General features: G+C 46.0%; 1 protein-coding gene across 1 annotated transcript in view; it reads left to right on the top strand.

The window, feature by feature from the left end:
* Positions 1-24,531, top strand: part of TENM4 (teneurin transmembrane protein 4) — a 2,883,939-nt gene that overhangs the window by 2,575,274 nt on the left and 284,134 nt on the right. The window contains 2 exon segments of the mRNA XM_053900128.1: positions 19,088-19,146; positions 19,148-19,298. Of these exon segments, the coding sequence (XP_053756103.1) occupies positions 19,088-19,146; positions 19,148-19,298 (210 nt within the window).

Here is a 24,531-nt window from a genome sequence, read left to right as displayed (position 1 = left end):
TAACCTGTTTTCTCATCTATCAAATATACTGCCGACTTCCCCGAGCTGCTATGAGGATTGTGGGAGACTGAGTATAGGAGGTGCTTCACACAGTGCCTGTGATAGGAACTACTATCTTTATTATTTTGAGTACTTTCGCTTCATTTTTCCAGATTTGCATTTTTATTTGCCCCCCCCCTTAATAATTTTTTTGAGGACTAACATGCAGACCTTAAAGTGTTTACGTACACTTAAGTAGACAGCTCAGTGATCTTTTACGATGTGGCCATGTCTGTAGCCGTATCTCTGCTCAAGATAGAACACGTTTGCATCAAACCCAGAAGGTTCCCCCATGTGCCTACCCACCCTGAAACTACTACTACGGTGGCTTCTATCGATATTGTTTAGTTTTGCCTGCTTTTGAACTTCATGGAAATAATCACACGGCATATACTTGTATCTGGCTTCTCTTACTTACCGTAAATGAATCTCTGAAAATCTGTGATGTTCATCACGTTGTTGCATTTACCGGTAGGTTTTTTCCGTTGCTGTGGAGCTTCCCATTATATTAATATACTATAATTTATTTATCAGTTCACCTGTTGATGGGATTTGCATTGTTTTGGACTCCTGTGAACAAAGCTGCTATGAACAGCACGGCTATTATGTTACCATCACCACAGAGCAGGCTAAGAATATGAAAGTATCCAGCTGGAATGCTTTATGATGATAGAGGCACGATGGGGAGGAAAGAATAAATTAGCTGTTGTTATTGCTGTTGTTATTATTATTCCTAGAATTTATTAAGACTTTTCTGCAGGCCACGCATTAGAATGTGTTTTATATCCTTTTGCCTATTTCACTGCCTCAGAACCCATATGAGGAAATGTAATTTTACTTTCATTTGACAGATGAGGAAGCTGAGCTCAGAGAGGCTAAGTGATTTGCTTAAGATCAAACGGACAGTAACCCAAAGAGCTGAGATACATTCTGCCCACCGACTCCAGAGCCCTTAGCTGCTATGCCAGGGGCCAGGGGCCTGCATCCAAGTTCCTGATCCACTTACAGGTGACAGCTTCCCATGTAAGCTCCCCAAGCTACAGCCCCCTCATTTGAAACAGGAAGACCCTACCTGAGACCACAGAGAGATAAAACTTTCAGGAGAATGAGATATAAAATTACTTGGCTCAGCATCTGGAATGTGTTTGATTAATGTCAGTTTTCTTCCCTCTGAAAAAATTATGTTTTACTGTTAGAGGTATTTTTTGAGTTTGAAAGTACTTTCAGAAATCTCCCTTCATTCCTTCCACACACAGCCAAATAAAAATTTCCTGGCAAACCCCAAATTTTATCCCATTTTGTCTGCCCCAACATCCCTGCATCTCCATTCCAAAAGGATGAGGAGGACAGAAGAAAAGAGGGATTTCTCTTAGCTTATCCAAAATGAAAATCAAATTTTCTGAAGGGATTGTATCCTTCTGTTACAGTCTGGAGGGAGGCTAGAGACCTGGAAGAAAAGAAAAGGCTCCGTCAAACGCAGAGGGTCTCCAGAGAGCACGTGGGAGGAACCTAGGGTGGCGCCCCTATTTTGTCTATACGTGCCTCTGAGCTGGCCCCCAGACCCAGAGGGAGCCTGGGGGGAATCTGATGACAGGAAAACAATTGAGGAAGTTGGCTGATCTTCCCTGAACCCAGAAGCCATAAAGAAAAAGACAGAGATGCAAAGTAAGCATTTCTGCAAGACAAGTAAAAACAACACAAGCGATGTCAAAGGAAACTGGAAAAATATTTGCGCTATATAAAATATATTAATTTTTGACATACGGAAAGTCTTACGATCAATGAATAGGAAACATGAACAACCAAATAAAAACTGTGCAAAGACCTATATGGCCATTCATAGATACTTAAGTATAAATATCTAATAAACATTAAAAAATAGTCAAACTCTAATAAAGTCATGAATATTAAAATAACTTCAAGATATTTTACATCTACCGGATAAGCAAGGATCAAAAAGTTTCCAGTCTTTAGGGGCGCCTGGCTGGCTCAGTCGGGAGAGCATGTGACTCTTGATCTCAGGGTTGTGGGTTTGAGCTCCAGGTTGGGTGTAGAGATCACTTAAATTAAAAAGGCATGGGAGGTGTTGCCTGCGTGGTTCAGTCAGTTAAGCGTCTGACTTCAGCTCAGGTCATCGTCTCGTGGTACATGAGTTCCAGCCCCATATCAGTCTCTGTGCCGACAGCTCAGAGACTGGAGCCTGCTTCGGATTCTGTGTCTCCCTCTCTCTCTGCCCCTCCCCTGCTTGTACTCTGTCTCTCTCTGTCTCTCAAAATTGAATAAATGTTAAAAAAAATTTTTTTTAAAGGTTCCGAACTTTAAAAGCTTCCGTGTTTCAGCCACTGCCCTCATAACTGTTACTATTGTTGATATTAATGGCACACAACTAACTCCGTGGTCACCTTATCCTGGGACCTTAGGTTCATTCTGTCACCTCTCCAGTCCTCAGCTTTCTCATGTAGAAACCTACAGGTAGGGCTAGGAGAGCTTTGTTCCTTTTAAGCTTCACAGAGAAGTGATTAGGAGCTTAGGCTGTGGCAGGAGTGAGTCACCAGGGGCCACCGCCTAGCTCTCCCCTTCCCAGTAGGTTGTATGACCTTGGCCAAGTTGACCGACTGCTGTAAGTCTGAGTGTCCTCATCTCTAATGGGGGCCACAAAGGTCCCTACTTCATAAGATTGCCGGAAGGATTAAAATGGACTCCTGTCTATACACAGCTTGGTACAACGTCTAGCAAAGAGAAAGTCCCCAACAATGGCAGCTATTATCATCATTGCTGCTATTAACCAATCATCCTTCTCCCCTGAGTAAAAGTCCCCCGAGAGCAAAAGACTCAGCTATTTGGGCAGAAAGCCTGGGAGCAATTTCTTTCAGAGAACCGAAGACTGATAGAAGGTAGTCATTTAACCTTCTGTGAACATTTCTCCTCTCCTCTACTAAATGGGGGTAATAAGGAGATATTCAGAGAGTTGCTATGAGGATTAAGTGGAAAAGCATAAGTCAGACTTGCTAGTTTTCATTATTTGATCTCCAAGAGAGCTTAGGAGGCAACCCCCATGACCGTAGTAATTTTCAGTTAGACCCAGAGAAGTTCAGTGACTTAATTTGGGTGGCGCATGATAGATAGTTGCTAACAGTTGCTGGGTCCTGCAGCCCCGGGAGTAGAGGCAGGCCCTGGATTCTACCAGAGGCCTGTCAAGGGTCTGAAGCCTACCTCCCTCCAGCTCAGCTCTTTAGTAGCTCTTTACTACCTCTCCTCCAGACCTACCAGACTGGCAATACTCACAGTGCCCTTGAGCCTCTGCACATGCGGTTCTCTCTGCCCTACCAGACACTGAAACCAGCCCACGCCTGTGCACACACGTACACCCACCACACACGATGCCTCTTTCCTCTGGCCAACTTAGGCTTGTTTATCATTAGGCTTCTACTTAAACACCACTTCCCGTAGGAATAGGTGTCACTGCACCCCAAAGCCTCATTAATTAAGGGCTCCCCACTCCCATAGCACTGTGGGGTAGTTGCCTCTTCTGGAAACTTCTCAAAGGCAGGCAGGACCCAAAATGATTCCCTACCATAACTCGACTGGGGTGCTGGGTGGAGTCCCCTGTAGGATCACTGAGAGAACTGAATGGCAGGATCTAGCTGGCAGGACGCTCCAGAGAGGGGCTTTGACCTTCTTCCCCAGGATGGCGGCACTCTCCTCCTCTGACTATGCCAGGGTCTTGTGACAAATTACACAGGACCAGCTACCCCTGCCAGCCTCACAGACCACTGGACTCTGGACCTGGCACGTCGGAACATCCCAAATGCTTTCCTACCCTGCAGGCACCTCTCTCCTCCCTCACTTACCCACCCACATGAAATCTGGGGCAAGTGCAATCTGTGTGTGCTAGCATTCTAGTCAGGGGGATGCTGCTCGAGATGCTGAATGGTTTCACCTCCAAAATGGAGACTCTTTTCCCTCCAGAGAAACAAAAATAGCCAACATCCTTCTTTCTTTTCCAGTCCAGTGCCCTCAGTCAGGGTGACCAGCCTTCATGGACAGCCCTAGAGATAGAACTTTTTCATTAACTGCTTGTGTTGATTTCTGGTTCCATTCCTGAGGTCCAGTTTCCCACCACAATGCCACTGATCTTGGCATGGCTGCAAAAACATGGGTACAGTCCACTCACTTGGGTTCAATCTGCCCCTCCTCTTGAGGACTGAATAAGATCAATCTTTCTGGAGTTCATTTTCTTTTTTTTTTTTCTTTTTTTTTTATTATTTAAAAAAAATTTTTTTTAACGTTTATTTATTTTTGAGACAGAGAGAGACAGCATGAATGGGGGAGGGTCAGAGAGAGGGAGACACAGAATCTGAAACAGGTTCCAGGCTCTGAGCTGTCAGCACAGAGCCCGATGCGGGGCTCGAACTCACGGACCACGAGATCATGACCTGAGCCGAAGTCGGCCGCTCAACCGACTGAGCCACCCAGGCGCCCCTGGAGTTCATTTTCTTTATCAGTAAAATGATAACAATAGTATCTACATCATAGGGTGTCACAAGGACTAGAAGTGATGATATATGCAAAGGCTCCTTTTATATAAATGACCATCAGCTGAAGAAACCCCATGCTGGCAAGACAGGGTGGCAAGGTAGATGGAGTATGGGCTCTGGAGTCACACCCTAGGGTTAGGGTTAGGGTTTGTGGCTTTGTGATTTACTACCTGTGGACCTTGAGTAAGTCACTTGGCCTCTTTTTGTCTCAACTTATTCATGTGTAAAAGGGGACTTCTATATTATAAGCTCCACAAGGATAGTGTTATGGGTTGACTTGTGTCCCCCCCAAAAAAGGGATATTTTCAGGGCCTAACCCCCAGTACCTCAGAATGCGACCACATATGGAAATGGGGTTGTTACAGACATAATTAGTCAAGACGAGGTCATGCTGGAGTAGAGCGGGTCCCAAATCCAGTCTGACTGGTGCCCTTACCAGAAGACAGCCCTGCGAAGATAGAGACACATGTGGGAGAAGGCCATGTGACAACAAAGGCAGAGATTGGAGTGGACAGCCACAAGCCAGGGAATGCCAAGGATTGCCAGCCAACTGCCCGAAGCTAGGAAGAAGCACAGAATGACTCCTCTACAGGTTTCAGAGGGAGCACCATTACCCCCCTCCCCCGACACCTTGATTTTGACTTCCAGCCTCCAGAACTGCGAGATGATAAATTTCTGTTGTTTTAAGATAGTCCATGGTGCTCAGTCATGGCAGCCTTTGGAAACCAATACAGACAGGAACTTTACCCGGTGGTGTTTCTGCTGTGTCCCCAGCACCTAGCAGGGGGCCTGACGTGCAGTAGCCCCACAGTTATTTGCTGAGTGGGTGAATATGGTGTTTGCTGTAAGAGTTTTATTGGAAAGTGTTCGCAAGGTGCTCAGCACAGTGCATGACACACAGAGGTATTTGATAAATGTTTATTCCTTCCCCTTCTCTTCTCATCCCCAAGGCTCATTTCTGCACAGAATGTGTTTGGGGCTAAAAACAAGCGTGTCTTTCTTCTAATCTTTGCCTAAAGCCTCCTAAAGGGCTCCCAGCTTTGAGAACAGACTTCTGGGGAAATTCTCCATCTGAGGGAGACCCGGTCACTTGGGGACAAGATTTGGGCAGACATTTCTCCACTTGTCCATTCTCCCCCTGCACCCCATTGATTTTTTTTTCAAGGTTTTTTGAGATTGCTTTCCTTGATTTTTTTTTTTTTTTTTTTTTTTTTTTTTAAGATTTCCTGGAGTGAGAGTAGAGGAATTTCCGGAAAGCTTGGCCCTTACTATGTTTGTGCTTTCAAAAAAGTTTCAAAAAGCTTTGTAGAAATCTAATGGGAGCAGAGGCTTTGGCACAATGAGTACACTCAGTGAAAGCTATTTAGAACCAGGGCGTTTACATGGAGAAACTAGGTAAGGAAAATGCTTCTCAATATGTACTCACTATACACATACAGCATAGGGTTTTCTGTTATTTTTTAAAATTGTTTTGTTAAAATATAATAGATTGCAAACTGCACAAATGATAAGTAAACAACTCTGGCTTTATTTTATATGGGTGGTTTTTTTCCTGGTTAATTTTTGCCCGGTTCATTGCTTATACTCATCTTGATTTCCCCTTTGAGTCAGAGTTCTACACTCACTGGCTCTGTGGCCTTGAGCATACTGTCTAGCTTCTTTAAGAGATCAGGAAAGTAAACCCTTGGATTTACAAACGCACATGCTTGTGTTTATTATCATTATTCATTTGGATGATTTTAGTGGCATAGGGTGGGCTTAGGGTCCACCAGAACAAGGTCCAGAATTCAGCCTCTTAACTGCCCCAGCTAGGCGATCCTGAGCAGGCTCTCCGGAGCCTCAGAGCTTGGGGAGACCTAACGCCTTTGCAGGGGGTTGTGAGGATCGAGATGATGTATGTAGGGGACACAGAGTAGGCACCAAATTACTATCAGTTGCCTCCCCTCCCTCCAGCAAGCAGGCTCTTCTTCCTCCATAGCGCCCCACCTCTCACCTCTCTCCTCTGTACTTAATACCGCCACCATCCCCCATCACCTCTCCTCTGTACTTAATACCGCCACAATCCACCATATTGAAGTAGAGGTGAAGCTTGACAGGTTATGCTCTGCCTTTGTCTTGGGGTCTGCAGTTTTGCAGCCGTGTAAAAGGAGTTGGGGAGGGAAATATATAGAAGAAGTTATATATATATATATATATATATATATATATATATATATATATATATGTATATATACATATATATATTTATATTTGAACCCAAGAAGTAATAAATGACTTTGAAAACAGCTGTTTGAAAGCATTTCTTAATCAAATCTCAGTGCAAAAGTGCAAGGCTTGAGCCCTTCTGTCGAATAGAGCACTCTGTGACCACAGATTGCTCCAGGGCTGCCATAAATTTCAGTGCCTCCTTGCTCATGTTCACCAGCAGACTTGACAGGCTTAGATAATCCAGCTTGCCTTGTGTCCCCCTCTCCCCCACATCCCACAGAAAGTGGCGTCTCTGTCTGGCCTGATCTGAGCCCCCGGAGGCCTCGGATGGACCATCTTAAACCCCTTTGGACCAAGCCCTGGGAAAGGTTCAAAGAACCTTTGAGAAACCTGGGGTTGCAGCTGGAAGTTGGGGTTCTAGGAAGTCTCCCATTTCCCCTGCCCTCCTCCCCCAACATCCCTGACCTCTCCTCCCCCTCCGCTGGCACGCCTGCCTCCCGCACACGAAATAATGTATCTCTGTTTCTTCTACCCATGCAACCAGGCTCCCTTCCAGGGGAAGGGCTGGTTTTGGCTCTGGCCTCACGTGGAGAGGCCGACCAGTGTACATCTGTGGTGGGCAATGAAAGGGAGGTGGGGGACGGCTACCAGTGTTGAGCTGTGTGCTCAATCTGCTGTGTTCCAGGCCCATCATAGGCCCCAGACACCCATGCTCTTACTCATTCACGCTCCACAAGACCCCTGGGAGCTAGGCTCGGATCCTGAAGATCCCAGCCCTCTAAAAGGTGAAGCAGCCGGCCCCAAATCACAATAACCAGTTTTAAATCCAGATCTCACTTGATGCCCCTCCCCAAAGTTGCAGTCCCACTTAGCCCCTTACCACTCGTATGGCCCTGCACAAGTCACAGCACCTCTCCTAGCCTCAGTTTTTCTGTCTGTAAAATGGGGTTGATGGTCATAACCTCACTTGAATGTAGAAAGGATAAAATAAGATCGCGGATGTGAAAATCTTGTGTAAAGTATAGAGTAAATACTATTCACGCGTAGGTATTGTTTTTACTTACTAATAAAAACTGATTAGCTCAATCAGTTAAAATAGACTCCAGTATGTTCTGGGTACCAACGATAGATGAAATCACTGTGTGGGCCGTGGACATATGGATACAAATAAGACCAGTCCCTGTCCTCCGAGAACTCACTAAGAAACACATAGGCACAGTGGCCTGCAGTGTTGCACATCTGTCTTCTGGCCCCTGGCAGCCTCTCAAGGCTCACTTCCTAGCGCTATCCTCCTTAGGCCTCTCCACCCATACGGGCATCCCTCGCTTTTCACAAGTTCTCATTATACCACCTCGCTTTTATGAAACACCTACGTTAGTACCTGTTTTCATTCACTGAACAGGATCCGAAGAGGACTTTCACTTTTACAGAAAAAGGCTAAAAGCCAAATTATGCCCAGAGCTTGTTTTGTAGTGAGCCATTATATCGGCAGCACGCACCCAGAGCAGCGAGGGCGGCCCCACCGAGCTCCTTCCCCGGGAACTACACACAGCAGCTCAGCATCAAGCGGCCGGAGCTTTGAACTGCGTCTGTGAGCATCTGTGCTTTCTCTCGATTGATTTTGTGCAGCCATTAGCAAGACATGTCCTAAGGTATCAGAAAAGCCTAAGAGAGGTTAGTTTGGGGGTCTGGGAATGCTCAAAAACTTTTCCATGTAAATTAATGGTAATTGCTTCTTGCCTTTATGCAGTTTCAGCTTGCAAAAGGTTCCATAGGAAGGCACTGCGTTCAGGTTGGGGCCGGGGGAGAGACGTGATGGCCTGCTTCCTCGCCACCCCCTCAGTTGCTAGGTCCTCTGTCTGGAAAGCTCTTCCCCCAGATGTTTGTGTGGCTCACTCCTTCACTTATTTCACGTGTCTACTTAAATATCACCTCCTCAGAGAGGCCTTCCCTGACTATCCTACCTGAAGTAGCACACCCATCCCATCACTCCACACCTCTCATTGTACTTAACTTTGCTTCACGGCATCTATCACCAGTTGATCTTGTTCTGTATGATTCTTTGTTCACTTGTTGATTTTTCTCCTCTACTGAAATGTAAGCTTGTGAGGACAAGACTTTGTCCCCCAGGCCTAGATGCTTAGAACAGTGCCTCGCACGGGGTAGGCACAAAACAAATATTTGATGAAAGAATCAATGCCTACTCGTAGACACTAAAGAGATGAATAGCTCAATTTTAAAATGAGGATTGGAATAGGTATTTCTCTGGGAAGATACACAAATGGCCAATAAGCACATGAGAGGGTGCTCAACGTCATTAGCCATCGGGAAATGCAAATCAAAACCACCTGAGCTGACTCTTCATACCCACTAGAATGGCTGTTATCAAAAAGACACACGATAAAAAGTGTTGGCACAGATGTGTAGGAATCGGGGCTTTGAGACACTGCTGGTGGGGATGGAAAATGGTGGAGCCACTGAAAACCAGTCCAACAGTTCTTGAAAGTGTTGAGCAGAGTTACTTTGATCCAGCATTTCCACTCCTAGGTATACACCCAAGAGAAATGAAAACGCATGTCCACCCAAAAATGTGTACACAGATGCTTGTAGCAGTTTATTCAGAATAGCTGGAAGGTAGAAACAACCCAAGTGGCCATCAGCTGATGATCAAATAAACGCAATGTCCGTACAACACAACGTCATTCGGCAATAAAATGACATGACGTTCTGATCCATCTTACAACATGGATGAACCTCAAAAACATCATGTTAAATGAAAGAAGCCAGCCACAAAAGAGCACATGTCCTGAGTCCATGTACATGAAATGCCCAGAATGGGTGAATCCATACATACATAGAAAGTAGATTAGTGATTGTCCAGGGCTGCAAGGGTTTGGAGGGAAATGGGGAGTGACTGATGATACGTATGGGCTTTTTTTTTGGGGGGGGGATGAAAATATTCTAAAATTGACTGTGGTAAAATAAATAAATAGGTAGATAGACTGGTGATGGTTGCACTACTCTGTGAATATATTAAAAATAATTGAATGATATGCTTTAAATGGGTGACTTGTATGGTATGTGAACTATAACTCAATAAAGCTGTTATTACCCCCCAAAATCAATGAATGTCCTCATTTATTTATTTGGAGAGAGAAAGAGAGCAAGTAGGGGAGGGGCAGAGAGAGGGAAAGATAGAATCCCAAGCAAGCTCCCCACTGCTAACACAGTCCAATGCAGGGCTTAAACTCACAAACCATGAGATCATGACCTGAGCCAAGGTCAAGAGTTGGATGCTCAACCGACTGAGCCATGCAGGCACCTCAATGAATGTCCTCATTTAATACACCTGTAATCAAACAAGCAGCACAGCTAGCTGGCCATCCCTGAGTGAAGACCAGAGACCTAAAGACCTCCCTTCTCAGTGTCGAGGTGGAAGGTACTCCAGGATCTGGGTGTCCCTCCACAAACAGGTGAAAGCAAAGCTCCTTTCTTGGTAAATGCGTTAAAAAAAATGGCCCTGAGAAACCTGTGAGGAGGAGGGATGGAGATCAAATGAGCTGAGCCTGAGAAATTTACTGCCTCCTGTTTTCCAGAGACCATTTTCCCAGCATAAGTCACAGAGACAGATGGCCCCAGACCTGCTTCTGAAAATAACCACTGTTGATGAGAAAAGAGGAGAGTTGACTTAGTGGGAGCTGCCCAGCGAGGGGAGTAAGACCCACTAGATTTAATAGGCTGGAAAAGAAGGCGAATCTGGGCCCAGGAGGCTATGGCTGTGCAGTGCTCCACATACTGGGGACCCAAACCAGAAGCCGTGGTCTTTGCTACCTTCCTGTCGGTGTGTTTCCTTCTCTTTACAATAACTTCTATTTTTTTAATCTCATTATCACATTTGCTCCTTGAAAAAATTAGAAAGTATGGAAAAATTATAAAAAACTAAAATGCATTCATGATTTTACTGCCTTAAGGTGACAGGTGTCAACATTCCTGTACAAACTGCACATACACACACTTAAATGTCAGAATTACTTTTTATACAGTTTTGCATCATAGTTTTTTATATCCAATTTCACATGTCCCGAAGTGTTCTTTACAACCATGGCTTATAACGTCTGTGTATTAACATTGTACTGCTGTGCCTTAATTTACATAATTAGGCACTTTTAACATTAAAGATGTTTCTCCTTTCTAGCATTTTTTTATTTTACTTCTCACTATTATAAATGATGTTGTGATGAATATTCTTATTAGAAAATCTTTTGAAAAGTCACAATTATGTTCTTGGGTAACTTGCTAGAAGTATAACTGCTCAGTTAAGAGGTTTTCACATTTTTTTAAATTTCTTTTTCTTTTTTTTGAGAGAGAGAAAGAGAGAGCGAGCATGAACTGAGCAGGGAAGCAACAGAGGGAGAGGAAGAGAGAGAATCCCAAGGAGGCTCCATGCCCAGTGTGGAGCCCGATGAGGGGCTTGATCTCACAACTGTGAGATCATGACCGTGAGATCATGACCTGAGCCAAAATCAGCAGTCAGACAGTTAACTGACTGAGCCACCCAGGTGCCCCAAAGGTTTTCACATTTTAAAAATCAGTTTATATAAAATCATACTACCCATATCAGGGCATAAAATCTTATTTGTATTTAAAATCAACATCTGTCTTAGCACTTGCTAGGTGCCTGGCATTTTCACATTTATTATTTCATTTTCTCCTGAAGTTTGGTTTGGTTTTTAGAGAGAGAGAGAGAGAGAGAGAGAGCTCACATGAGCTTGGGTAGACGGGCAGAGGGAGAGGGAGAATCCCAAGCAGGCTCCCCGCTCAGCACAGATCCCGACGCAGGGCTCGATCCCACAACCCCGGGATCATGACCTGGGCCAAAATCAAGAGTTAGAAGCTCAACTGACCAAGCCACCCACATGCCCCTCTCCTGAAGTTTTAAAAATAACTTTAGAAGTAGAAGAAGAACTGTATGTGCTCATTGTACAAAAATGTGAAGGTATAAAATCATATTTAAAAAATGAAAAACTGCCCATATCGTTGATAACCACTGTGAAAGGTTTTTTCAGCCAATCCTTTTTCCAATACATTCCTACAAATTTATTCATCCTGTAAACACTTTATGAGCATTCGCCCTGCTGAAGGAACCTCACTTGCCATTGTAACTGAGATCGTTTCTGTCCTGCCTTCTTTTTATAGTCTCCTTTCCTCCTCAGAACATCCCCTGGAGGTAGGTACTACAGCTACTCCTACAGAAGAACCTTAGAGTGTGCTAGTCTGGCTCCCTGATGGGGAAAGCGAGGGCCAGAGCTGTCAGAGGACTTGACCATGGTCCCGAGGCACATCGTTGACCTGCACCCAGATCTCTTGGCCCTTAGTCTAGGCAGCCTCTGATGTGGAACTGAATCCATACTGCCCTGAAACAGGGTAGCCATCTAATTAACTGTCCACATTAGACATTTTTAGAGTAAAGGTGGGGCACTCTTGTTAATTAATGCAGAATAACAGATGCAAATTGAGGCTGACACTGACAAACAAAATGTGGGGTCTCTGTAGCTCTCTGGCTTGGGGTTTCCTGCACTTTGAAATCCTTCACAGCGGTGGGCTTCAGTCCATTTCAGATAACTATGGGAACCAGTTCTGCAAAGCTTTTCTGAGCTGAGACTCTGATCTAGGCCAGGACACAGAGGTGAGCAGCCTACCATCCTGTCAGGCAAGCGAGGCTATTGAAGTAGTAGATGGGAATGTCCCTCACTTGAGTCAGGACATGCTGCCCTGTGGTGAAACTTCTGATCTTCCAGGAGCCCCAAACCTTCTGTCAGAAGGAGATCCCAGTTTTCCATCCTCTGCTCAGAACCAAGAAGGATTTTACTTACTCCCTGAAGCAACTGGCTGCTCCATTAAAAGGACATAGAGGCGAGGTTGGACCATGAGAAGAGAAGGAACGCACTTGGTTTTAAGGGAAGGGACTAGAGTTTTCTAGAACGGAACCTTCACAGGAGGGGTGAATCTGTCAGCTCACGGCTGCACAAGGTGACATACCTGTGAGAAAGTGCCCTCCCTGCACACACAGCCAGTGCTCTGGCTTTTCCGATGGGACTCACACTTTGCCTCTGTCAGTCGGCTGCGATTCACCCTGTCACAGTCTAGACGGTTTAGATTAATAAGATTCTCTTTGGGTGTTTGTTTGTTTACTTATTTTTTAAAGAGCATGAGCAGAGGAGAGAAGTGGAGGAGGAGGAAGAGGAGGAGGAGGAGACAGAGAGAGAGAGAAGAGAGAGAATCTTAAGTAAGCTCCATGCTTAGCACAGAGCCCTATGCAGGGATGGATCCCACAGCCCTGGGATCATGGCCTGAGCCAAAATCAAGAGCCGTACATTCAACCAACTGAGCCACCCAGGCTCCCGCCTCCGTTTGGGTGTTTAGAATCTAGGCTTTCTCAAGACTGCTGAGAAAAGTGTAAAAACGTGCATTTTGTTAATGGTCTTTCTTTACTTGTCAGAGTAATAAATTTGTCCATCAGCTGGGCCCTTCACACTTCAGCCTCCTGGCATACTCTAGAGACACGCTCGGAATCCAGAATGCTAAAACGACCTTCCTTGAGAATATCCTATCCTAGCTATAGGTTACGTTTCAAATGCTCCCATGATTCACACAAAGATGTGAGTAACTGAAATTGTCCTTTCTGCAGATCTCAGGATTCCCTTGTCCTGTGTTCTTTTCATATATCACGGCTGCCTCCTTAACACTTTCCTCTTTTTATGACATTGACAAGTAATCCACATTGATAAAGGTGTCATTGGCACGCTTGCAGATCTGTTATCATTTACTGCACAAAACCACCCTGCTCTTACTGTAGATTACAGCTGGTGGAATGGCAGAGGAAATCAGTGTTGGCTGAGCCCCTTCCATGAGACTGCTGGGCTCCTTAGAAGCATCATAGCATCAATCTCCCCAGCAACCCTTTGCAGTGGGTATAAGCGCTCCATTTTTAAAGGGGAAAACAGAGACTAAGAGAAGTAACGTGACTTACCCAAGGTCACACAGCCACTGTAAAACCGGACTCTGATCCCTGGTTTACACAACAGGAAGCCTGTGGTCTTTTTGCTTTAGATGTGTTTCAGTTGATAGACAAGAGCTTCCCTTTCCCTACCTGAAATGGGGCCTGATAAATTTCATTCACGCCACTCAGGGAACAGCACTGCAGCTACGAGTTCTTACCCAGCTCCTGTGACCATCGACAAATTACTTCACCTCTCTAAGCCTTGAAAATGGGGTTGAATTTTCCTACTGACAGGTTTGATGTGAGGAAGAGATCTCATAAAGCACCTGACTGGGTTCCTGGATTCCAGAAGGAGCTCTGAGAATGTTTGTTCCTGGCCCCGCCTCACCCTCCACCTCGACCATATGGGTGTCTGCACTCTCACTTTGTGGCTCTTTCTCCCTCCTCATCCACAATAAGCTAGAACTAGGCTCACAGAGACATTCTCTCAGGAAACATGGATGACTCCCCTCCACCTTTCACTGGCCCCCTTCATTGTTGGAGTGAGGTGTAGGGAGATTCACACCCCTCATCCCATCTCATTTTGCCATGAACACTGTGGAAAATTCTACAATGCCAGGTTCCCTTCAAGCTGATGATCAGGGTACATGGGAAGGCAACCCTAAACTCCAGTCCCATCATCCCTTGGCATCAGGCATGTATTATTTGCCTATATAAACATGCATCTGTCCCCTACCTCCACCCCCAGAGGCAATCACGGGGACTTCCATCCTGGCTGAGGTGAGCCATTTAGAAGGAAATCTAAGTGGCTGAGCAGATGCCTTAAGTTTAAAGAGCAGATCTTTGTAAAGCACAGCCCTGGTCTTGTCATCTTCTGACTTTAAAAGCTTCCATGACTCCCAGTTAAGGTCTGGCTTCCTTTTCTTTGTGTTCAAGGCCTAAACCTACTGTTGTTTCTCACTGTTATCTTTATATAGACCCTTTGCACCGTAATCAAGTTACTCTCCTTCCCTTCTACCTTCTTCCCATCGCCTCTTCATGTAACAAGTTTTTACTGGTGTTTTCTATGCACTGGACACTGTGCTAGGCACTGGGAAATATGATAATGGGCAAGCCAGGCAGGCCAGTGGGCAGACACAGAAAGTAAACACCGCAGAGCAGGAAGGGTTGCAACAGAGAAAGTACAGGGAGCTGTGTGGGGATGCAGCAGGGGTGCCAAACCCAGGCCTGAGGCATCAGGAAACCTTCCCGGGGGAGGTGACACGAGGGTAGGCCTAAGGATGAGTGGGAGCTAGTGACACAGGGTGGTAGTGATGGAGAAAAGGGAAGAGTAAAGTATGTGTACAGGGAGAAGAAAGAGAAGGTGCAAAACTGTGTTCCGGGGAGTGCCATTCAAACAGATTCGCTGCAAATGATGCCCTGAAGTTGTGCAACTCCTCAAACTTGGACAAAAGGTAGAGGCGTGCATCCATGGAAATGAGAGCAGGCCAACACGGCTCTGCAAGACTCGGCAGACTTGGTGAGAAGTTCATGGTAGCACATGAGACTTAAGAAGCAAAGGGGGGATGGGCAGGCTGCTGGAGACCCAGCTAAGGATGAGGCCCTAGGCCCTCTGCCATTCTTCCCTATGCCGTGGGTTCCCATCCCCCGATCTCTCCTTCTCTTCCCACCGGAACTCTCTGGAGGTCCAGAAAGCCTTTCACCTTTCCTCCAGATGAAGTGTGTATCCTGATTATGCACTGGGCTGTCTTCTGTTCTGACAGGTCCCCAGTGCCTTGCATAGAACTCTGTGTGACTGTCTCCCCTCCCGCCAGTTCTTTTGGGACCATGTCTCTCACTGTTTGTATCCCCCTCACCTTCTAACCTAGTCAGTGGGTATTTAGGAAGGGTTTGTGGAATGAAGCAGTATTTGCCATACTCTGCAATCCCGCACTGCTCTTACGAGAGCCTAGTGCCCTCACTCTCTATATACATATTTATACATAGAGCCTCTAATGCTTATTAGGTGCTTACTGGCTGCCACGCTGTTCTCAACGTGTTCCTTGTCTGGACTCCTTTAATCCTCAAAGCAACCCTGTGAAATAGATGTTCGTTTTTTAGTTTATCTTTTAATCTCCTTTATATAGATGAGGAAATTGAGGTACAAAGGGTAAAGTGATTTGCCCAAGGTCACTACTACTGAGCTAACAAGTAGTATAGCTAGAATTCAAATGGAGGATCTGGCTCCAGAGCCCAAACTTTTAATATCACCCTGCTTTGCTTCTGTAGTTGCCAAATTTGTACAGCAATGCATTTTATTATATGTGTTTCAAGCACTAATGTACTATATATATTACAAAATATATACAAAATAGATATTAGAAAAGGGGATTAAAATAAATATTTCTTTTTTTAATGTTTATTTTATTTTTGAGAGAGAGAGCATGAGCAGGGGAGGGGCAGAGAGAGACACACACACAGAATCCAAAGCAGGCTCCAGGCTCTGAGCTGTCAGAGCCCAATGCAGGGCTCAAATCCATGGACTGCGAGATCATGACCTGAGCCAAAGTTGGGCACTTAACCGATGAGCCACCCAGCCGCCCCCCATAAAATAAATATTTCTATATTTTCTTGTGCCCAGGGGGTGGTTCTGTGTACCCTACTTTGGGACCACATGAATTATAAGAAGCTGATGCGTACGAGGAAGGGAATTAACATGTTTCCAATGATATCTGTACTTCATAGAAACATCATGAGTTATTGTACACCTACTAAGGGCCTGGCACTTTGTTAGGTGCTTTGAGTGTTAGGTTATGAATATTCAGAGCAATGCAGAGACCCGAGGTGAGGGAGACCTGGAGGTTGGATGGAAGGCAGAAGAAACAGGCATGAGGCCCAGAAGGGCACTGTGTTGTTCCCAGCCTTGGGTCTCTGAAGTTTGTGATGGAACAATTTACTTAGTTCTGGAACTATTTATTTCATAAAGCCTGACAGATGTACTTAGGAAGAGGCTGTAACTAGCCCCCCTAGAACAACATATCGTGTTTCTTAACTTTTGTCTGAAATTCTAACAACTCAGCATGGTATGATACCGGCTATCCCGAGCTCATCAGAAGCTCTGATTGGAGATTATAAGATGTCTTTGACTAATAAAAGAGGAGGAAATGAATGTATATTTGCTTAATAAATGCTGCCTGCTAGATAAAATCTTTCCAAAACTGGGACTGCAAAGGAAGCAGAATCATGAATGAGGTTCTTGGTGCCGGGGGACGGGCGGCAGGGGGGCGGGGTTGGCTGGGGTGGGGGGATTCATTCAATTGAATGAGCATTTGGTGAGCACTGACCCTGGGCTCCTACTTGCTCATGCATACTGCGTGCTCAGATATGGTATCCTTAGTCCTCACAACAACTGTGTGAAAGGGGAGAGGTACCCAGCTTACAAACAAGAAACTGGAAGTCATTTTCCCAAGATCAGACAGCTAATAGGAGGCTAGGTCATGCAGGATACCCCGATTCTGTTGAACTCCACAACCTACTCCAAGAATGTACTGTCCCCCAAGAATATGCCCTATACTTTTATGTGGGAGACAACTACAGATAACTGCAAATACAGTATGGCAAATGTGATACCAGAACTCAAGTCAAGGCTGGATCAAGTCAAGGCTGATCACCTTAGCCTGCTGTGTCGTAAGTGGTGTCAGCGAAGGTTCTCACAAGGTGAATTGGGAATCCTTGGTTTGGATGATTTTGAAGAGAATCCTAGCCTGGATGTTTTAGGTAAAGAAACCAGAACACAGAGCCATTCAGAGGGTACACCATGGTCATTGATCCCAGCTATCTCAACTGCTCTTACTAAATTTCTACCATGAACCAGATGGTGTATACAGCACATCTGTAAAATGTCATCACACGTGGTTAGGCTCAGGGTTTGACATAAGAGTCATGAAAACTACAGAATCCTGCAGGATTTGGTGGCTGTGACCTGAGAGAGCTTCTCTTGGTAGACCACAAAAAGCTTCCCCTCCCCCCAACAATTAGCTGGTCTCTGTGCCACCTCTCCCTTAAAGCTCTGCCAGATTTTATGATGACTTGTCCGGGCTACGTTATGTTTCCTAAGGTTCAGCCTCTTTGCAAAGCTGGGTAGATCGGATTATGTTTTAAGGCTTCTCTCAGTCAAGGTGGAAGAAAAGAAGCAGCCCTTGCCGTCAAGTGGATGCATTGTCTTGTACTGTATACTGTTATCTGTCTGTGCTTATGTTCCCTCTCTTGTGGACGATGTACTGCACATGTCTGAAGGCCAGCCACAGGTAGAACTGCAAATTGCCTGATCTCAAAGCTCTTTTCCCAGGCCATCACCTTCTCCTTCTGAAGAGTTGGGAATGTGCTCACAAAACTGGGGTTTTAGAATCTTAGGACCCTGACATGTTAGAAACTTGGAGTCAAAATACACTGACTCAGTGTATCTTGGAACTCATAGAATATTAGTGCCCTAAAATTATAGAATTATCTTATCTGAGATGGTTAGAACTTGAGGATCCTAATATGTTAGACACCTGCAACTCTCCCATCCAGCAAATATTTCATTAGTGCCTACTGCATGCCAGGCGCTGTGCTAGACTCCAGGGATAAAGAAGTGAAAAAGACTGCTAATGCTCTTGCTCTCAGGGAGTTTGCAGAAAATGGCAGGATTTAAGAATCTTAAAATGTCAGATTCTTAGAAAAAGTAAAATAGTGTGTTAAAATCTTAGAATGCCAGCGGTGGAGGCAGCCCGAGGTCATTCACTCCGGCTCTATCTTTTATGAGACCCAGAGCCTTTTCCAGGCATGTCCGATTAAAAAAAAATCTCACTAATGAGAACATCGTTTCACTTGAGTGACATCACAGAATGGCCAGCTTGCAGGAACTCAGCGATCACCCAGTGTGGCTGCTCATTTTACCAGCGGGGCCACTGAGGCTCAGAGCGGGGTTGCTGTTTGATAGATAGCACAGCCACCCAGAACCAGACTCCAGGTTTTCGGGCCTCTCTCAGAGAACAGGCAAAGCTGGTAGGGCTTCCCGTGTGTTTCCGCGGGCTGCCCCTGTTGGCAAGCCGTGCAGACTTTTCTGCGCCTAGGCCCGGCTCTGCAGAAGAAGTTTGCACCAACTACCTTTGCGGAGGCATCAGCCCCGCCCCCCCGGACCACGTGTGCAGTAGATCGCCCCCTGTTGGGAGCCCCTCCCCCGTTGATGCGTGTTTTATTTTGCTCCCTCCCCCTCCCCGTGTGCCTCGAAACCAATTTTCATTATTTTTTTTCTGTCTGTGTTTGTCTTTGTGGTTCGCAGGTGCTCCCTTGCATTGTTCATCCGCTTCATCAACCCCTATTGAGCAGTCCCCCTCCCCGCCCCCCCTCCCCTCCGGCCAATGAGAGCCAGAGGCGGTTGCTAGGCAGCGGTGTGGCCCAGCCAACCCCGGACTCAGACTCTGAGGAAGAGTTTGTCCCTAATTCATTCTTAGTTAAAAGTGGCTCCGCCAGCCTGGGGGTCGCGGCGAACGGTAAGTCCCTCTCTCTTCCTAACTTCTGTGGGTTTTTTGTTGTTGTTTTTTTTCCCTTTCGTTGGTGATGCTGATTAATCTGCCTGCTTGGGCCGCTTGCAGGGGCGGAGGGGCCTGGTGCATGGGGGGCTCGGGGTTTTCGGGGACCTGGTTCGGCTCCGCAGCTCAGGCAGCGCGGCTCCTGCCCCGCTGCGCCGCTGGGATGTGCGGGGGGGGGGTGGGGGGTGGGGGGGTTGTGAGGGGATTGCTGTCCCCATTCCCATGACAAACGTCTGGATAGAGCTACAGGGACAGAGATGCACAGACAGACCCGAGACAGAAGCCCCAGGTGGAGACCAAGGCAGGCAAAGCCACAGAAACAAAGATCCAAAGAGAAAAAGAAAAGAAAGGTTAAAACAAAAATAGCACCGATTGGCCACCTACTCTGTCCAGGACTGTGCCACCACCACTTGTTGCTTTGCTGGATTCTCCTCACAACCCAGCCTAAGAAACTGGTGTTGTAGTGTCCCCATTAACCATGAGAAAGCTGAGGGAAAGGATACCACCTGGAGCCCAGCACTGGCTTTGAAAGTTCTTGACTTTCAAACTGCCAGGAGAGAGAGGGCCCTGAAGCCCCAAGCTGCTGCAGGGCTGAATGCTGGTTGCAGAGAGAGCCACTGGGCACAAGCATGGATCTGTCCATAATGAACACTATTCGTCTTCGTTGTGCCCTGACTCTTACGGAGAAGAGGTATGGGAGGGTATGGTGGCAGAGCCCTACGTAGACTTAGAGCTAGCAGCCCCAGGTTTCAGCACCTGGTCAGGTGCTGTGTGACATGGGTCAAGGTCTTGCCCTCTCTGTGTCCAGCAGAGGCCAGTCTACTTCTTTGCAAGGATGCCTAGAAGCCTCCAAGAGAGGGAATAATATACAGCCTCTACGCTCTTTGAAAATCAGACAGGAGGTCTTTGGACTTAGTGGTTCTCTTCTGCCAAAATGTCAGGCCCTACATTCTCTGTAACCAAAAGCCAAACCATCCTCCAGGGACTATTTAACCTTTGTGCTCTCTGAGAGTGACATTGTCCTTTTGGTGGTTTGGTGTCACCGCTTCTCTATACATTTTACCTGCTCATGTTTTAAACTATGCACAGAAATAGGAACCCTGGACTAGGAGGTAGGAAACCTGTGCACAAGACCAGCTCTGTGGCTCCCTGGCTACTTGTCCTGGGCAAATGACTGTCTCTCTCTCTAGGCATCAGTTTCCCATCTTGCCAGTGAAGGAGCAATCTCTAAGGTGCTCTGAATATATGAATGTCATGAGGTACTGACAGAGGTGTGCCAGCCAGTAGCTTTCTTAAGCTTACTTGCAAAAAAAAAAAAAAAAATACACACACACATACACACACACGTACGATGATATTTTTTGTTCATTTCTGGGTAAATAAGCCTTGCAGGTAAAAGAAAAGGCAGGAGATTAAAGTCTTTAATCTCTCCCTTTGCTAAATAACTGAACAAGAAGAATCACTTTGTTGTAAGTTCTGCAGCAAATTGATAGCATTAGTGCATTATTGATGAGCCAGGAAGATGGGGGAACTTTGGCCTACAAGCTTTCTGCTCAGTTATGCTCCTCTGTGCTCTTCCTGCCTCCAGGGGACCTGGAGACACTTCTGATTCCTTCTCTGGGGTTTTGCTCTGAGTGTGTCACTAAAGGTTGGTTATCAATGTGTCCCTTGACCAAAGGGAGAGTCTGGGTTTTTAGTAGCCTGCTGCTCTGGGTTGGTGGGTCATGAGAGAGCCAGTGAGTCTCACTCCACAGCTGGACCCTGCCTGCTACCTTCCTGTCCCCCTGAAACCCCAAACTGAGCGGTCTTCTATGAGCAAAAGGACTTGCTGATACTGCCATAAACCCAGCACTAGTGCGTGGAGACGACTGGACCCTGCCACATATTGGACCCGATATATGTTTTGAAGGTGTTGTTTGATTTGTTTTCATGAAAGAAATGTGAAGTTATTTTAATAGGATCATCTTTATTGTTTTGTCGATTATAAAAGTAACAATGCTTGTTAACATTCAGACAATACAGAATGGTAAAAAGCAAAGTTCTCTTGTAATCCCTCCTCCCAGAGGTAACCACTTTTAACAGTTTGGTGCATGGCCTTAGAGGCACTTTTTGGGCAGTGCTGACTTAATGAGCAAATAAATGAATGCGCAAGAGATACAAACTCTTTGAGGACCAAGTGCAGCCAAGAAAGCAAGGACCATGGGGTCCAGCTTTCTGAAATGAGGTCCCAGATATGTGACCCTGGGCAAAGTACCTAACCTCCCAGACCATCAGTTGCTTTATCTGTGATATGGGGAAAAGCTTCCAAGGTTGCTATAGAGGTCAAGAATGGTCAAGGTGGGGCGCCTTAGTGGCTTAGTCGGTTAAGTGTCTACTTCGGCTCAGGTCCCGATCTCATGGTTTGTGAATTCGAGCCCCATGTCAGCCTCTGTGCTGACAGCTCAGAGCCTGGAGCCTGTGTCATATTCTGTGTCTGCCCTCTCTCTCTTCCCCTCCCCTGCTCATGCTCTGTCTCGCACTGTCTCTCAAAAATAAATCGATGTTAAAAAAAATATGGTAAAGGTGGGGTGCCTGGATGGCTCAGCTAGTGAAGCACGGACTCTTGATCTCAGCTCAGGTCTTGATCTCAGGGTCATGAATTCAAGCCCCAGGTTGGGCTGTGCGCTGGGCATGAAGCCTACTTGAAAAAAAAATTGGGGAAGATGACAGACGTCCCTCTTTCCCTTCCCTATGGCCACAGCCCCATTCCCTTGCAGCGATCGAAGACTTTAGAGACCACCCTAAAGGGATGAATTACTGAAGCTCTTTCTGAGGCAGGCTTCCCCAGACACTTAATTCCCAATGTACTTTAAATGACAAAGGCAGCCCCTCGGGCTCCTATCTGGGGGGGAAAGGAAGCGGCTTCCTTTGGTGGGAGCTGACTCAGCGCCCTGCGCTGGAGGGCGCAGGAGGGCTGACCCTCTGGAAAGCAGCCTCCCCAGGAGCTCAGGCTGCTCGCTCCAGGGGCTCCCCAGAGGCCCTCTGCCTACAGCTGTGTCAACTCCAGCACAGGGCTGTGGTCTCAGAGCCGCGACGCCTCAAAGCTGCCCTGCCAAAATCCCCGTGTAAAGTGCAAGGCGAACGCGTGGGGCATTACAGAACAGCTCATTGTCCCTGCACGAAAGAAAACAGGCGAAGGAGCCCTTTCTGTCATCAAAGTCCTAATCCGCCCCCAAGGACAACCATCTAGAAAACACTGATATATATAAAGAAAGATTGCGCTCAAATATCAACTCATCACAGCTGAAAAGCTAAGGAAGTGGTTAGGATTAGGTAGGTATTTGTCCCTACCCCAGAGAAACTTTTTAGAATAAATATTAAGCGTTCCGTGAATTGTCATAATCTAAATTCTGAAGTACAGAGACTTTTAAAACCTGGAGGGTAATATTTAAGAGGGTCAGGGAATAAAAACTCAGAGAAAGATGTCAGTTTCTCAAAGCCAAGGGGAGGTAGAGGTGGGGGGAGAATTGACATGCAACGAGCACCTTCTGTGTGTCTTTCTCTACATGCATTAACTTATTTGAGCTTCCATTTATTTCTATTTTTCTGCCAGGAAACTGAGGCCCAGCAAGGGCCGGTAACCTGCCCATAGCTCCACTGCTTCGAAGGGGCATATTAAAGATTTCAGATCCAAGCCTGCTTGATTCCAGAATCTCCTGTCTTCTTCCTCCCACCCGGCCCCCATTTGTTTTGATTTGTTTCCAATGCCAGGTCCCATTATTTCTGTGCATCCTCCTTAGCAGGAGACTGGAGAAGAGAAGAGGAATTCCACCAAAAAAAAAAAAAAAAACAAAAAACTTAAAGATTTTTTTTTAATTTTTTTTTAATGTTTATTTATTTTTGAGAGAGAGAGAGACAGAGCGTGAGCATGGGAGGGGTAGAGAGAGAGGGAGACACAGAACCTGAAGCAGGCTCTGGGCTCTGAGCTGTCAGCACAGAGCCCGACGCGGGGCTTGAACTCACGAGCTGTGAGATCATGACCTGAGCCGAAATCAGCCGCCCAACCGACTGAGCCACCCAGGCGCCCCAACTTAAAGATTTTTAAGAGAATTTTTTAAAAAGAATTACAAGCGGGGTGCCTGGTGGCTCAGTCAGTTAAGTGTCTGCCTTCAGCTCAGGTCATGATCTCACAGTTTGTGAGTTCAAGCCCCGCATCAGGCTGCCTGCTCTTAGCACAGAGCCTGCTTCAGATACTCTGCTCTGCTCTTTCTATGTTCCTCCCCCACTCCCTCTCTGTCTGTCTCCAAATAAATAAACTTTTAAGAAAAAAAAAAAAGAACTACAAATTGTTAGATTCCTATTGCTTCACACATCTTTATGAAGTACCTATTATGTGACAGGTGTTTAATCCCATTGAATTTTGGAATCTCATTGCATCACGTTGAATCTCATTGAATCTTCATATCTATCCTGTGATGTGAAGATTTTTAGTCTCATTGAGGCCATAGAGGACCAGAGAGGTTAAGTAACTTCCTAAATCACACAGCTTCTAACTGATAGATTCGAACCTCAGGTCTGTCTGATACCACAGAGTAGAATCTTTCAGTTGTGTTTTTGTGAGGACACTGAAGTTTCAAAGATGAGTAAGTACAAATGACTTAGACATTACATTTTAGTGCTGCTTCATGAGAGATAGCCCTGGATGCTGGGCCATCCATGGCTTTCCCCCCCCCCCCCCCCTTTTCTTTTCTTTCCCCTCTTCCCCATACTCTGCCCTGGGCCCTTCCCACCTCTCCTTACAAATTTCTCAGGCTGGTCACACTGGTCAACATCACTGTTGTTTGGCAGTTTCATTGACTTTCTCAGGTCTTAAGCAGCTGGGATTATTTTGTTTTGACTTCCAACCCAGTGGAGGAGTGTTTATTTTTCTTTCTGAATGGGAAACACTGCTACGTATGCCAGCTCCTTCCAAAAGTGTTTTCTTAAAACGAAACAAAACAAAACAAAAAATTCAACTTAATTTAGAACCTATCCAGATTCCCCTGAGGGAGTCTGCCCGGGTCCTTTCTAGTCAGTTTGTGAAATCAGAAGGCAAAATTGTGCCTGTTTCCTACCACTGAGAAGTGTTCGGTGACATTTTGTCTCCTTTCGCTGTGAATTTCATGGAACCTAATTTAGTTACTCCATGTCAACTGCAGGTACGTGGATCTGGATG

Source organism: Panthera pardus, unplaced genomic scaffold (assembly GCF_024362965.1).
Source record: "Panthera pardus isolate Hobbes unplaced genomic scaffold, ASM2436296v1 HiC_scaffold_12, whole genome shotgun sequence".
NCBI lineage: Eukaryota > Metazoa > Chordata > Mammalia > Carnivora > Felidae > Panthera > Panthera pardus.
Note: the sequence above shows the minus strand (reverse complement) of the source record. Positions and strands in the feature narration are given on the sequence as shown.